Source organism: Mycetomoellerius zeteki, unplaced genomic scaffold (assembly GCF_001594055.1).
Source record: "Mycetomoellerius zeteki isolate Tzet28-1 unplaced genomic scaffold, Tzet1.0 scaffold96, whole genome shotgun sequence".
Taxonomy (NCBI): domain Eukaryota; kingdom Metazoa; phylum Arthropoda; class Insecta; order Hymenoptera; family Formicidae; genus Mycetomoellerius; species Mycetomoellerius zeteki.
The window spans coordinates 99550-112303 of NW_017257999.1; the positions used below are offsets into that span (position 1 = coordinate 99550).

General features: G+C 33.4%; 1 protein-coding gene across 1 annotated transcript in view; it reads right to left on the bottom strand.

The window, feature by feature from the left end:
• Positions 1–12754, bottom strand: part of RhoGEF3 (Rho guanine nucleotide exchange factor 3) — a 203627-nt gene that overhangs the window by 6711 nt on the left and 184162 nt on the right. The window contains exons 13-16 of the mRNA XM_018460695.1: positions 6914–7318; positions 5278–5380; positions 4781–4972; positions 555–760 (exon numbers count right to left, since the gene is read on the bottom strand). Of these exons, the coding sequence (XP_018316197.1) occupies positions 555–760; positions 4781–4972; positions 5278–5380; positions 6914–7318 (906 nt within the window). The remainder of the gene's footprint in view (positions 1–554; positions 761–4780; positions 4973–5277; positions 5381–6913; positions 7319–12754) is intronic.

The following is a 12754-nucleotide window of genomic DNA, read 5'->3' on the forward strand; positions in this document are numbered from 1 at the left end:
ACGTATCTTTCGAATGTAACTTTACGCATAAAACTATACATATAAATATGTATTTTTAAATGGTTCAATTTGAGATATCTGAAGAAATTGTAATGAAAAATCTAGGATAATAACATTATAAGATGATATTTTATGAGAAGAAAACTTCTCTTTCAATTAGAATTTTCTGTTCAGAAAATCTTTTAGATAGAATACATTAAGAAAGTAGCTTTGAGAATAATAAGAAAGATCATTAAAGCTTTTAATAGAGTTTGGCCTTATTCAAACTCCTTTTCTCATTACTGAAAATCGTTTGAATAGCTTCGATGGTTTTATACCTCTCTAAGAAAAAAAAGTTCTTTATATTTATATATTTTTCCCTTGTTAAAGCTTTTCAAGTGAGGCTTCTTTAACCAACCGTACTTCTATCAGCTCAAGGATCCAGATGCAACGGTTACCTGGGTTTCCTCAGCCTTCGCGAAGAACCGACGTGATTCGCAAATGGCGATGATTTAATGAGGCGTACGCGACAAGGGTTGCTTGAACACGAGCGCGATTGTGATGATTAAACGCACCTTCTGAGCGTAACGATATCATGGGAGGAGTGCCTCGGGCTTAGCCTTGGCGGTCTCGATTTGATCGGTGACGGAGTTGACAGCATCCTGCGATAATTGTGAACGTATCCAGATCTGGTATCCCATTGGAGCAATCTCTGCCCTCCTAAATCGCTGTTTGTGCGACGTACGTGATTATGCCGCGACGTACGATTCTGCAGATCCGCCTAGAACAGTCGTGTGATTTTGATGAGAAACTGCAATTAATTTGTGTTGCGCTGAACGCGCTTAATTCATCGCATCTCCAAGATGAAACGCGCAAGTTCCCTATTTTCTCTGCAATTCGCAGCGAGTTATATCGCAGATCGACATATCATGAATGTATTAAATTTGTCGGAAATAACGAGAAATTTAATATGTTCCTTCACTATGTTTTATTTCAATGTAACTGTAAGATACAGTAATGGTTCTTTTATGTTGCTTTTATCCGAAAGATGTAAATCTCCCTTGCTTTTTTTTTTATTTATAATATAAAACTGTTCTTTCAAATTTCATAAGAATCTTGTAATCTTTAGATATATAAAGATAACTATATTTAATCTATACAGGATGTATCAAACTATCTGTATTACTCTTTTTTTTTAAAAATGAATTTGGAAGTTAGGGAAAACGGAAACTGCTGTAAGTAGGACAGACCTGGGTCAAGTCTGAAATTTTAAATAGAGGTAGAGTTCGAGTAGGAGATTATTGACTGGGTTTTTTAAAAACAAATAACACTTGCTTAAAATTTTTTGGATATTACAGTTTACGAGAAAAATAAAGAAGTGTCATAGATTATGACAGTTCTTTATTTTTCATTTATCATTCATTTATCTAGACATTAATAATTATCTGGAGTTTAAGTATATTTAATTAAGTATATTTTTAAGATCAAACCATGTGTGATCAAGAAAATTAAAAAATATTTTTTCTTCCATTTTTATTTTAATTGAAACAAAAGCATTAATAAGAAATAATATTATTTTTTGTTAAGAGGTTTTGTAAAAGGTATTAACCTTCCGCCAGCGGATGCAGGGTCTCGCGAGACCCACGAGTTAGAGTTGTTTATTCTTTTCAATATTTTCAACTGTGAAGAAAATGAATAAACAGATATTTGCTTCTATGATAAATACGTGTTTTTATTTCTCTTTCTACATATTTTATACATATTATAATAAAAAATTGTTTTTCAAACGTTTTAAAACAATTTCATTCTTGGGTTATTTTTGACCCTACGTCTGCCGTGCGTGCGAGCATCACGACGTCCGCTGTCCGAGGGTTAAAACATTTTTATTTAAAAATATTTCAATAGACCTATCCAATGATATTTTATTCACCTATGTTTCAATTGAAAATTTAAGGATTTGTTACAATTTCTCTCTCTCTCTCTCTCTCTCTCTCTCTCTCTCCTTTCCATTTTATTTCTAAAAACATAAATACCATCATTCGATTCATCACGTATGGTTTGATCTCTTACCGGTCTTTGGTTAAAATTTTAATTTGAACTCTCGATATTAATGTCTGTGGATGACTCATATCTGTAATGTTTCTTTATTTTCCTCGTACACCGTGATGTCAAAAAAAGTTTAAGCAAAAATTGTTTAATTTTAAAAGACCTATCCAATAATATTTTATGCAACCTATGTTCCTATTTAAAATGCCAGACCTGGGCCCAGAGCTTACTTCCGATTAGTTTCTTCCAAATTACTGTTAGTTCAGATAGGTAAATTAAGAATGAAAATTTTTTTCCCTAACTTCGGACCATTATTCATTTCCGAGAAAAAATAGTAGTATGTGTGATCTGATATACTCTGTATATAAAATATTTTAAATTTTACTAGTTCAGAATTAATTTTTCCATAGCGAAAATATAGAGATATTATTATTTATTTTCTAGTACACTTTGCATTATATCTATAATTTAGCTTCAAATATTAATTTACTAAGTTTTGTCTGTTATTACAAAAAAAAATAAAATAAAATAATAATTTGTTAAAAAAAATAGGCCAAAATACGCAAAGATAAAAGATATAGGATTAATTATATACAATTCTAATTTGTCAATTTAAAATTAGCACAATATAACTGAATTAGTTTTGACTTAATTCAATCAGTCTTCATCAGCTACAATTGTATAAAATATAACATAATTCAGTTGATTAAAATTAGTAAATACATAATTAAAAATTTGGAGATAAATAACGTATACGACATATAAATAAAAATAATATCCATGAAGCTATAAATACAGTCCAAGAATGAGGTCTTTATTATGAAGTAACTCGCAGTATTATGAAGTAAAATAGAGTATAAATTAATTCTCGTTATGATCATAAAAATAAAATTAATTAAATTAAAAAAGTATAATATAATAATAGATGGAACTTGTCACTTCATCTCGTGAACATTGTATCGATCTTTTCCTTTTTTTCTCATACAAATATTATCTCGGTGCAGTCGATATGTGAAAAAGTCGAATAGTTTTAATTAATAATTATTGTGATATGACTGTTGTAATTGATGGTAAAATTTCATATTAGTATGACTTTAAGCGATAATGCAACTTTATCAATACTTCGTGATTAAAATACTGCAAATATTCACATTGCACTAAACTCTAATTATAAAATTAATCGTGTTTTGTTATCTATTTGATTTTTCGAAGTTTAATCACGGAAAATCTTTCTTTTCCAATTTTCTTTATTCAATTATTAGGTGTATATATATATATATTTAAAAGTTGAAGATTAACGATTATTTATTAAGAAAAAATTGATTCCAAATCTGTCAAAATATTAAAAGGACGCACAATAATTTTAAGATATATGCGAACATTTTTAATAGAAATCAGGAACAATGTTACTCGTAAATGTATACAAATTAATGACACTTCACTTTTCGTTCTTCGTCAATTGTCGACATTATTCTTTGATATGCATCGAAAGAACTTTTGTACCGAATAATTAATATACACACAACAATTATATTTCGCGCACGAAATATATTCCACAACGACAGACTCGAGCATAACAAGTTCTTTACACAGTGAGTTAAATTCTGGACGACTGCACGAGTTGCTCCGTATCGACTAATGACGAGCGCGTTTCCGTTCTCGGTATCCTGGCGCTTGCGATATAAAAACGAATCACGAAATGGCGTAAGTGAATCTCTTTGCAAACGTGGTCAAATCGTACGTAAGAGATGACTAATTCTGGCTATCGAGGAAACAGTTACGACAATAATACCGATAAGCACCATGAATATCATGTTACTAATGACTAATGTAAGACATCGTTTATAGCTAAAAGAAATATATAAAAATAAATCGTCCGAGATTATATATATACGATTTATATAAAAATAATGTCCAATCGCATATATGTCTTTGTCTCGCAAGAGATTAATTCGGAAAAGCGAATTATATTTTCTGCGAAAAATATTTGAACTTTTACGTATGGAATCGATTTTATCTTTACGAAAAGAGCCATTTGTTAATTCGCTACCATTCTAATCTTGACCCAAAAATGAACAACAAAGTTAAAAATCGCGTACTTGATTTAATTAATATTGAATACTCTCCATTACAATATTTATCGCGATTTGCACCAATTGTTGGATCGAAACAAAAGTTCGTAGCGCTAAAAACTTCGAAATTCAAGCAGCTACTTCGTTAAAAATGAACAAAATTTAAATTTGTAAAAAGGGTTTTAAAGCTTGAAATCTCTACTTTCGGAAAGTCACTATGTCTTTTTTGCATTTTTGTGAGTCATGTAACTTCTATATGTAGAAAACTACGAGCTGTACAAAATGGGAAATTTTCTTCTCACTTTGTAGAGCTGTCACGTGCCTCAAAAAACTTACGAACGAATTTTTTTATTTTCTAACATGAAAACTTAAAGTTTTCTCTACAAAATCGTTCTTAAAATTTTTTGTTACTGAGTTATTGCGCATTTAAAAAAATGAATTTTTAAAGTTTGTTCTAATATCGAATATGATATAAAAAAAAAAAAAAAATTGCCAAATTTTTTTTAAAAACATGAAATATAATACAAATAACGCTAAGAACTTTTGTTCCGACCCAATATTTTTACGTTGCAAGAACCTAAGGTATCAATATCATACTGTTTGATGCAAGCTGAAACATTTTCTGAAATAAAGATATGAGAGACGTTGACTATAATAATAAGAGAAAAGAATGAAAAGTTTACCTTGAACTTGTCAATCAGTATCTGGTTGATGAGCTCGGACTGGGGCCGTAATTTATCGGTAACTCGCCTGCGAAGAGCCGGAGGGCTGTCAGTGTCGTCGGGAATATCGTCCGTATCGTGGGACTCGGAGCTGTCACCACCCCCCATCACTCCGCTGCCACTGCCCCCAGTCAACGCTCCACCAGATACCATCTATGTCATTCGTGCAAAACGTTTACGATATTTACTTCCTTCATGTGTCAACTCTTTTTCGTTGAGTCGTGCAACGCCCTGAGGATGCTACTTAAGTCGTCCGAAAGACGTTTGGAGGAAGTTTGAAAGATTAAGATGCCTCTCAGCCGCATAAGATTCTCCTATTTCATCTAAAAACCGTTCCAATCTTTCAAACGCCTTTAGACGTCATTCGAACATCTCTTGAACTCACAACTTATCTTTCGAAGGAACGAATCAGAAAATTTGTCTTTTTCTCTTTTGTTTTCTCTCTTTCATCTTCTCACCTCGATTTGTATACCGCTGTCTCCGCTGTTGCACTTGGCGTTTCGAGCAGCTTTATTGCCCTTTTTCCTCTCCTTGCTGCTCCTCCAGACGAGTGGGCCAAACCTAAACATATCCGGTTAAGTCGTGATTAAGCTTCTCCTCTCAAGATGATTGTCATTAAAGGATCGATACGATCTTCTATAATTACTCCCTATGTCAAACATGTACTTGAATTTAATTTGATAGTTTGTGTTTACCTATATAATCGCTAAAATTTGGGATCTACATTGATTTTAGACTCAATAATATACATACTCTGTATTTTAAAAATAATTTCTTTTTCTTTAACACGAAATATATTTTAAAAAAGGTAATTATTACAAAAAAGTGGCACAACTCAAAAAATTAAATTTCTCAGAGAAAAGGAAAAACTATTTTTCAACTTGATATAGAAATTATTAAATCAAATATTGGTAAAAAGAATAATTCTCAACGTGATCAAACGTTATATTTGTTATTTTCGTTTTCCTTTAAAAAAAAAAACCACTTTTTGAAATGTGTCGATTCTGACGATTTTTTGGTGACAATTTTTTATGAAGTTAATTTATTTTTGGTAATTGATAGAATAATTTACTTAACTTGTTCCTAATAACTTGAAAATCACTTTTTTTTAGTTTTTGAGTGTCATTTTTTAAATAAGGGAGCGATATGCTCAAATTAAAGAAATCAAAATTAAAGAAATGAAATTAATGTGGGATTCATCTCTTAAATTATGTAAACATAGTCGTTTGCATATCTTGCCTTTCTAGGATATACGGATAATAACTATGGTCGATTACTGTATAATTATGTCCGAGTTCTCGTCCGGATGATAATCGCTCCCGCGCGACTACAATAATTATCATCCGGACGAGAACCCAGGACACATAATTAAGATCGAACTTCACTTAGGTAAGTTCGTTTAATCTATAAATTATATTTTATATTTTATATTACATTGAAAAGGATTCGAAATTTGGATTGAAACGTAAATTATTATTGATGTTTTGAATAAATTATACACATTATTAACCTGTGTTCGGCTAATAAAAGCATGTTTTAACTGTTGATATAACTCATTCGAACCTTGGAATTTATATATATAGGGTGGCCCATGTAAAGTGTTACAAGCTATTATCTCTGAAAGTGTGTGTCAAATGACTAATATGTTCAGACAAAAGTTTTATGACTTTGAGGAGAGCATAAGGTACCATTTGTTTGACTTTGGGTAGCGTTGTCAAAGTGAGAGCAAGGTCACTTTGAATTTTTTAAATGGATCCCTTTATTTTTTATTACCCCAAGGTCAAACAAATGGTACCTTATGCTCTCCTCAAAGTCATAAAACTTTTGTCTGAACATATTAGTCATTTGACATACACTTTCAGAGATAATAGCTTGTAAAACACTTTACATGGGCCACTCTGTATATATATATATATATATGTATTATATTAGATAATATACGGATTGTTATACTAAAGCCAACTTTTCATATCGACAGGATGTGAACAAATTATTTTTTACATCTACCGCAATCAACGTTGTAATAGTAATATCTTCGTGATTTAAGTCTAAAATTGTACTCGGTCAAAGAGAGTGAGAAACCGTGATACGAACCGGAATTTCTGGTCATTGCTAGAATCGTCTTTGTGTTGGCTTTGACTGCTTTGCTCGGAGGTGGTTACGGAAGGCGATTCTGTGCCTTCCTCCTCATCCAATGGCCCGGTGCCATCATTGTCTTCCATGGGACATTCCTCGTTGCTCTCCTTACTGCCCTTCTTATGGAACCTTAGCGAGAAGCTCTTACGGAATTTCTGCAGCACGCTCTCTTGCTGGCTCTGTGTGCGATGCGCAGCATTTTGACTTCCGCCGGTGGGCACATTGGCAACATTCAGGACGGAAGGCGGCTCCTGCAGTCTGGAATGACTGACCAAAGGGATCGTAGCCTCGGCCAAGGGATGTTCGGTCGTCACGTGGCCCGCCCTTGTTCTTTCGTCCTCTTCGTCGCCAGACCATTGTCGACTGTAAACAGAAATTTCATATTCCCCTTTATTCACCTTACAGGAAATTACATTAAATAAGAGGAACCGACAAGAATTCAGGGAGTTCCCAAAGCAAGAGAAATTCCTGATTTTCCATATCAAGAATTGCTTTAGGAATTATTGAATTCCTTTCGGTTCCCGTCTATCTCTGTCGACTGGCTTTAATTCTTATGAGACTCATCAGGAATTAAAAAAGGATGAATCTCTTGCATAATGGATCAAGATGCGGAGCGCGTCCGGGGTTAAAGCAGATCTAAAATGGATCCGACAAATTATATAGATTCAATTCCTCCATTCGAATTCTAAACGTGTCACATAAACCTAAAGTCAATATCTCTTCATCCCGCGTACGGCATACGACTACATAAAAGCATCGAGAACGATAGAAGGGACGATCTACAAATTTTTACATCACAAAAACGGAATCATTCGATAGCTCGCGGATTGGATGGCCTTTAAATTTCACAAGAATAAATTCTCCCTCTGTTTCCATTTATTTTTTCAAACGTTACGACTAACCGATGATCTCCGATGAAAATCGACAAGAGACAATCACGCGAACCACCTCTCATATCTCGCATTAATTTCACTATGAGGAGGACGCGGAAAAGACGCGAAACTGATTAATCACGAACGTGCTCGGTCGAAGGCGCATAACAAGTGCATGCACGATCGCAGTTAACAAAGTGACCATCAGAAATGAATAGCGGAAATGCGTCTACGTTCGCGAAAGAGGAAACCGGTTGAAATATTTCGCAAACGTTTCACGGATAAAGTTGCGTTAGCGTTTCGTGAAATTATTCAGCGTGGCAATTTTGTTTCCATGCGTCGTTGGATCGCTCCCTACCGTGGTGCTAACAAGTGCAGCATGAATTATTCGTCCTCGTGCTAAATACGTATAAATATATCCTATGTAATATGAGCATCCCCCCCATAATGCAACGTTTCGTTAAAATTACCATTGCCGCGCGAACGTTTATGATAGGGCGCGAGGAAACGTTTAATGATGTTAACTGTGCGCGCATTGCGGTTGTTAATCATGAAGGAAATATTTTTATATTAAAAATAATCAAATTATTCTGACTCAAGAATTTTTTAGAAAATAAATTGTTAATGGAGAAAGACTACGAGTCAAAGCTAGTTGTTAATTGCTAATAATTAATTTATATTCAATATCCAATCGCTATAAATATTTAAAATACAGACGTTTCAACCTTCATCAGGTCATCTTCAATGCAGCACATAAAAATTACAATATAATATTACAGTATCATCAAAAATAACGGAGACATTTTAAATGATCAAGTTACAGGAAACACTCTGTATACCACAAATAAGCGAAGACGACCATATCCAGTTAAAGCGGACGTCTAATAATATTTTTGTTTGAGTTTTACACGGTCCACTTCAAATAAAATATACGCCGATTATTTGTTTACAATGATTTGAAAACGCTCGTTAGTATTAATAATATTAAATTGTTTGTCAAATTTAATTTATGATATTACGTACTCCAGCTTCAGTTTAGAACTGTGTTTATAGAGACCGACAAATAATCAGCGTGCAATTTGTTTGAACTAAAATTGTAAAATTTACACAAAATTTACACAAAATATTATTAGGCATCAAAACTTACTTTGATTGGACATAATCTTTGCTCATTTGTGTTAAACATTTTCCAATCAATTTCCACTTAATATTATGTATACACTATTTCTAAGAGATTAAAAAATCTTTTTAAAACTTTATCAAATAATATAATTATAATAATTTCTTATTATTAGTAAGAGACTGTAGAGATGTCTCAAATTCATCCTATCTATTCATTGTTTAAAATTATACATCTTTATAAAAATCAGATTTTATTAAAATAAAGTCTATTTAAAATTCTTTGTCAAGGAAGACTCATTACAGACATCACCACATAACATGCAGCGTTTTATCTACTATTATTATTGACATCAATTCTGCTGAGGATGGTTCTAACATGGGTCGTACAGGTTGTTAATCTGATATAATAAAGTGGTTTATGTATTATTATATTATATTAGACTCTTTCGCAAATATATCCAGCGACGATAGCCTGGTTATTATTTTCTCATTGTTATTGTTAAGATAAGGAGTCCATTAAATTATTATTTATATTGATTTTATTACTATTTATAATTACCTAAAAATATGATTTTGACGTCTATTTTTTTCTTAAAGTCTGGTTAATTGGAAAATTTTTATATTTAATCGCTAATTAGAAACTATAAATGCCTTGATATTTTTATTGAAATATTTTTTTAATCTGATAGATAAAAGAATCTGGTAGATAAAAGAACATTCATTAATTTAGAGATATCTTATGACGCATCAAGAATAAAATAATTTGTTGTTGGTTGAACATTTTTTCTGAGTAGTCTCGGCGAAAGAATTGGAAATAGCTTTTTAGGAGGGGTTTCAGCGTGTTACAACAGACGGATGTAATCGTCTGAATCAGTTTAATCGGAATCACGCACCACATCATAAAGGATATTTGTCACGAGCGAGTGCTCTCCTTTCGTATGCCAATCCCTTATCCTTCTTGTCTACGAATGTGGTTCCCCGCACGCAAAGCCGCATCTCACGCTCTTCGATGACACCTTATCGCATCACCGTCACGAAATCGTATCACATTACCGCGAAAGTCACGTCGATATAAATGTAATCAAAACACTCAGAATTCCATCGTTTTTTCAATAACGTGATTATTATAATACAGAAAATGCGTGTGCAAAAAAATTAATCGTCGAAAAATATCGTGACACCAATAAAATTCAAAATCTCTTCGCGACATTTTTCTTCTCCAAGCAAAAGAAATATTCTCGTGACGAAAATGATTAAAAATAAAAACCATTTGCAATTTTTCCGTAGAAGTGCCGATATGCCACCACTCGACGAGAGAACTTTTGAAGGAAGAAGCATCTGGCAACTAAAAACAAGACGGCAGCAGGAAGTGCAGCGGTCGATGTTCCATCGGCGACTGAGAGCTTTCATAGCACGAATGAGAAGTCTACGGACGTGTGCGTGCAGACGAGTATACTATACGCACGGCTTGTGAGTTGTGTGCTCGTGAACTCTTCCAGGAACCGATTTCGGAGGGTCGATCGCATCGGATAGCATCAGGTATAAGGCGAAGGGATGTGCAGCATCTTATACCCCGCGCCTTATACTTTCCTTTTCTTTAGCCCTTCTTTCTTCTTTCTCTCCTTCTCTTTTTCGGCGGTGACTACAAAAGGCACCATTTATCCGTATAGCGATAGAGGACCTACCGTACCTTTCATCCTTTTCTCAATCGGTAGGACGCCTACATTCAGAGAACGCAACGTTTGATGTTTATGCAGATATAATATATACATAGATCGTTAATTCTGTACGTGAGGTTTGACGAAAATCGAAAAATCGATTCGACAACAAATATATCATTAATATTTTGACGTTTTTATTTTATTTCTGATATTATCGAAGTTATTTAGAAGGAACAATCAGTGGTAAGATAATTTTGTGATGTAATATGAAGAAGAGAAGAGAAAGAAAAGTATAAATAATAATATATATTTCTCTTTCTTTCTCTCTCATTTTCCTTTTTCTAATATATTTCAAAATAATTTTTTTAACTTCTAAACTCGATCAATTTTCCATAAAATTTGCTACATAATTCGCTTAGAAAATTTTTTTTTTAATTTCTTATATTATATGATTTTATTTTTCTCTGAACATTTTAATATTAAACGACACGATTAATATTAAAACGTTAAAATAAACTAAAGTAGCTCTATTTACCCCCTTGTACAATCGAGGTATATTACGTTAAGTAACGCTACGACGTCGGGAGCAACACGGGGTTAATCAATGTCGGCACGAATACAGAAGATCACGAAGGGCAACGAAGTATCTCTTTCAGCTCTGTTCATCTTATAAAAGCGGATGGCCCTTCTTAGCGACAAAGTAGAGCTCTTTGCTAAGAGAGGAAAGATGTAGACGAGATAAAAAGCTGATAGGGCGTTTTCTATACAACCCGGTAATTAGAACATCCGTCGATCACGTGTGTGTGTGGGCCTGGACGTCCAAAGTCAATGCACCCCAGGTAGGTCATCCGAAATAACGCTTTTACTCGCGCCTCGATAAATATCCCTCTTTCTACGCGACATACAGACATAACATACACATCATACACATACATACACATTCATGTGATGCGGAGATTGGTGAATTGCGAAAGAGAAGCTTGGAAAGCGTGGCACTGTGGGATCACGGGCGACCTTTGACGCGGCTCGTCTTTGTCCCCTATCAGCGGGACGTTTTTTTCTTTTAGATCATTTTTCGTTTCAGGAGAGTCCTCTTCTGATGTCTTTTTGCGGGAGGTCTCGCTACCGCAGCGACGAATGACAAGGCGGAATACAATCATCACGAGCGAACAATCGGCGCGATGAAATTGCACAAGACGTCGTCCTAGGTTTCCAATTTATCCCAAAGAGATGGAGCGGCGTTTCAATTGTGCATCTTATAATTGTCTCCCTCTCCAGCATCGTGTCGATGTTTGTCGTACGCAACATTTCTAACTTTGTTGACATGTTCCTCTCTGTCATGGTTTTTTTATTTCTTTCTTTTCGATTCAGTTCGCTATTGCAGCTTTGACGTTACCGCATCATGGATGAAACTGCCATTCAAAACGTTTTCGAAACGTGGCATTTTATCGACAATTGAATAACATGATGTCATCGATTTTTTTTCCGCATGTACACTAGGCGTCATTGATGACTTCCAACTTGAAATTTATAATTTCCTCTGATCGTACACATCATATCTATACACTGTTAAAAAAAAAGGAAATTTGCTTCCGTTACGTTATATGTAATGGAAGCAAATTTCTTTTTTTTTTTTTAATAGTGTATAGATATGATGTGTACGATCAGAGGAAATTATAAATTATGTTTTAAAAAGGTAAATTTGTTATGATTAATAAATATACTTCGTAACTATATTTGAACTTTCGTTTTATTTGTGAAAATACTTTTAGGTATAAAAATGTTAAATATTATATTAAATAATCAAAATTTATGATGAAAAAAATAATATTAACATAAAAAAATATCCGGGTTTTAGCTGTAAAATCCGGGGATTTGGAGCTCATTGTCCTAGATTAGTGATTTTACAGATGGCAGTCCTATGCATAACGTAAAGTATGCATGTTAGCGCATTAACATTGTTGTAAGCGCGTTCTGAATACGGGCCTAGATCTTCAATATCACACATATTAAATGTTAAACGAGATTATGTTTAAGGATCCTAATAATAAAAATTAATATTCATAAAAATGCTTTAAGTACACTTATATCTGAAATAAAATAAATTATCTGTTCATTAAACTACAATAAAATATGCTTATATA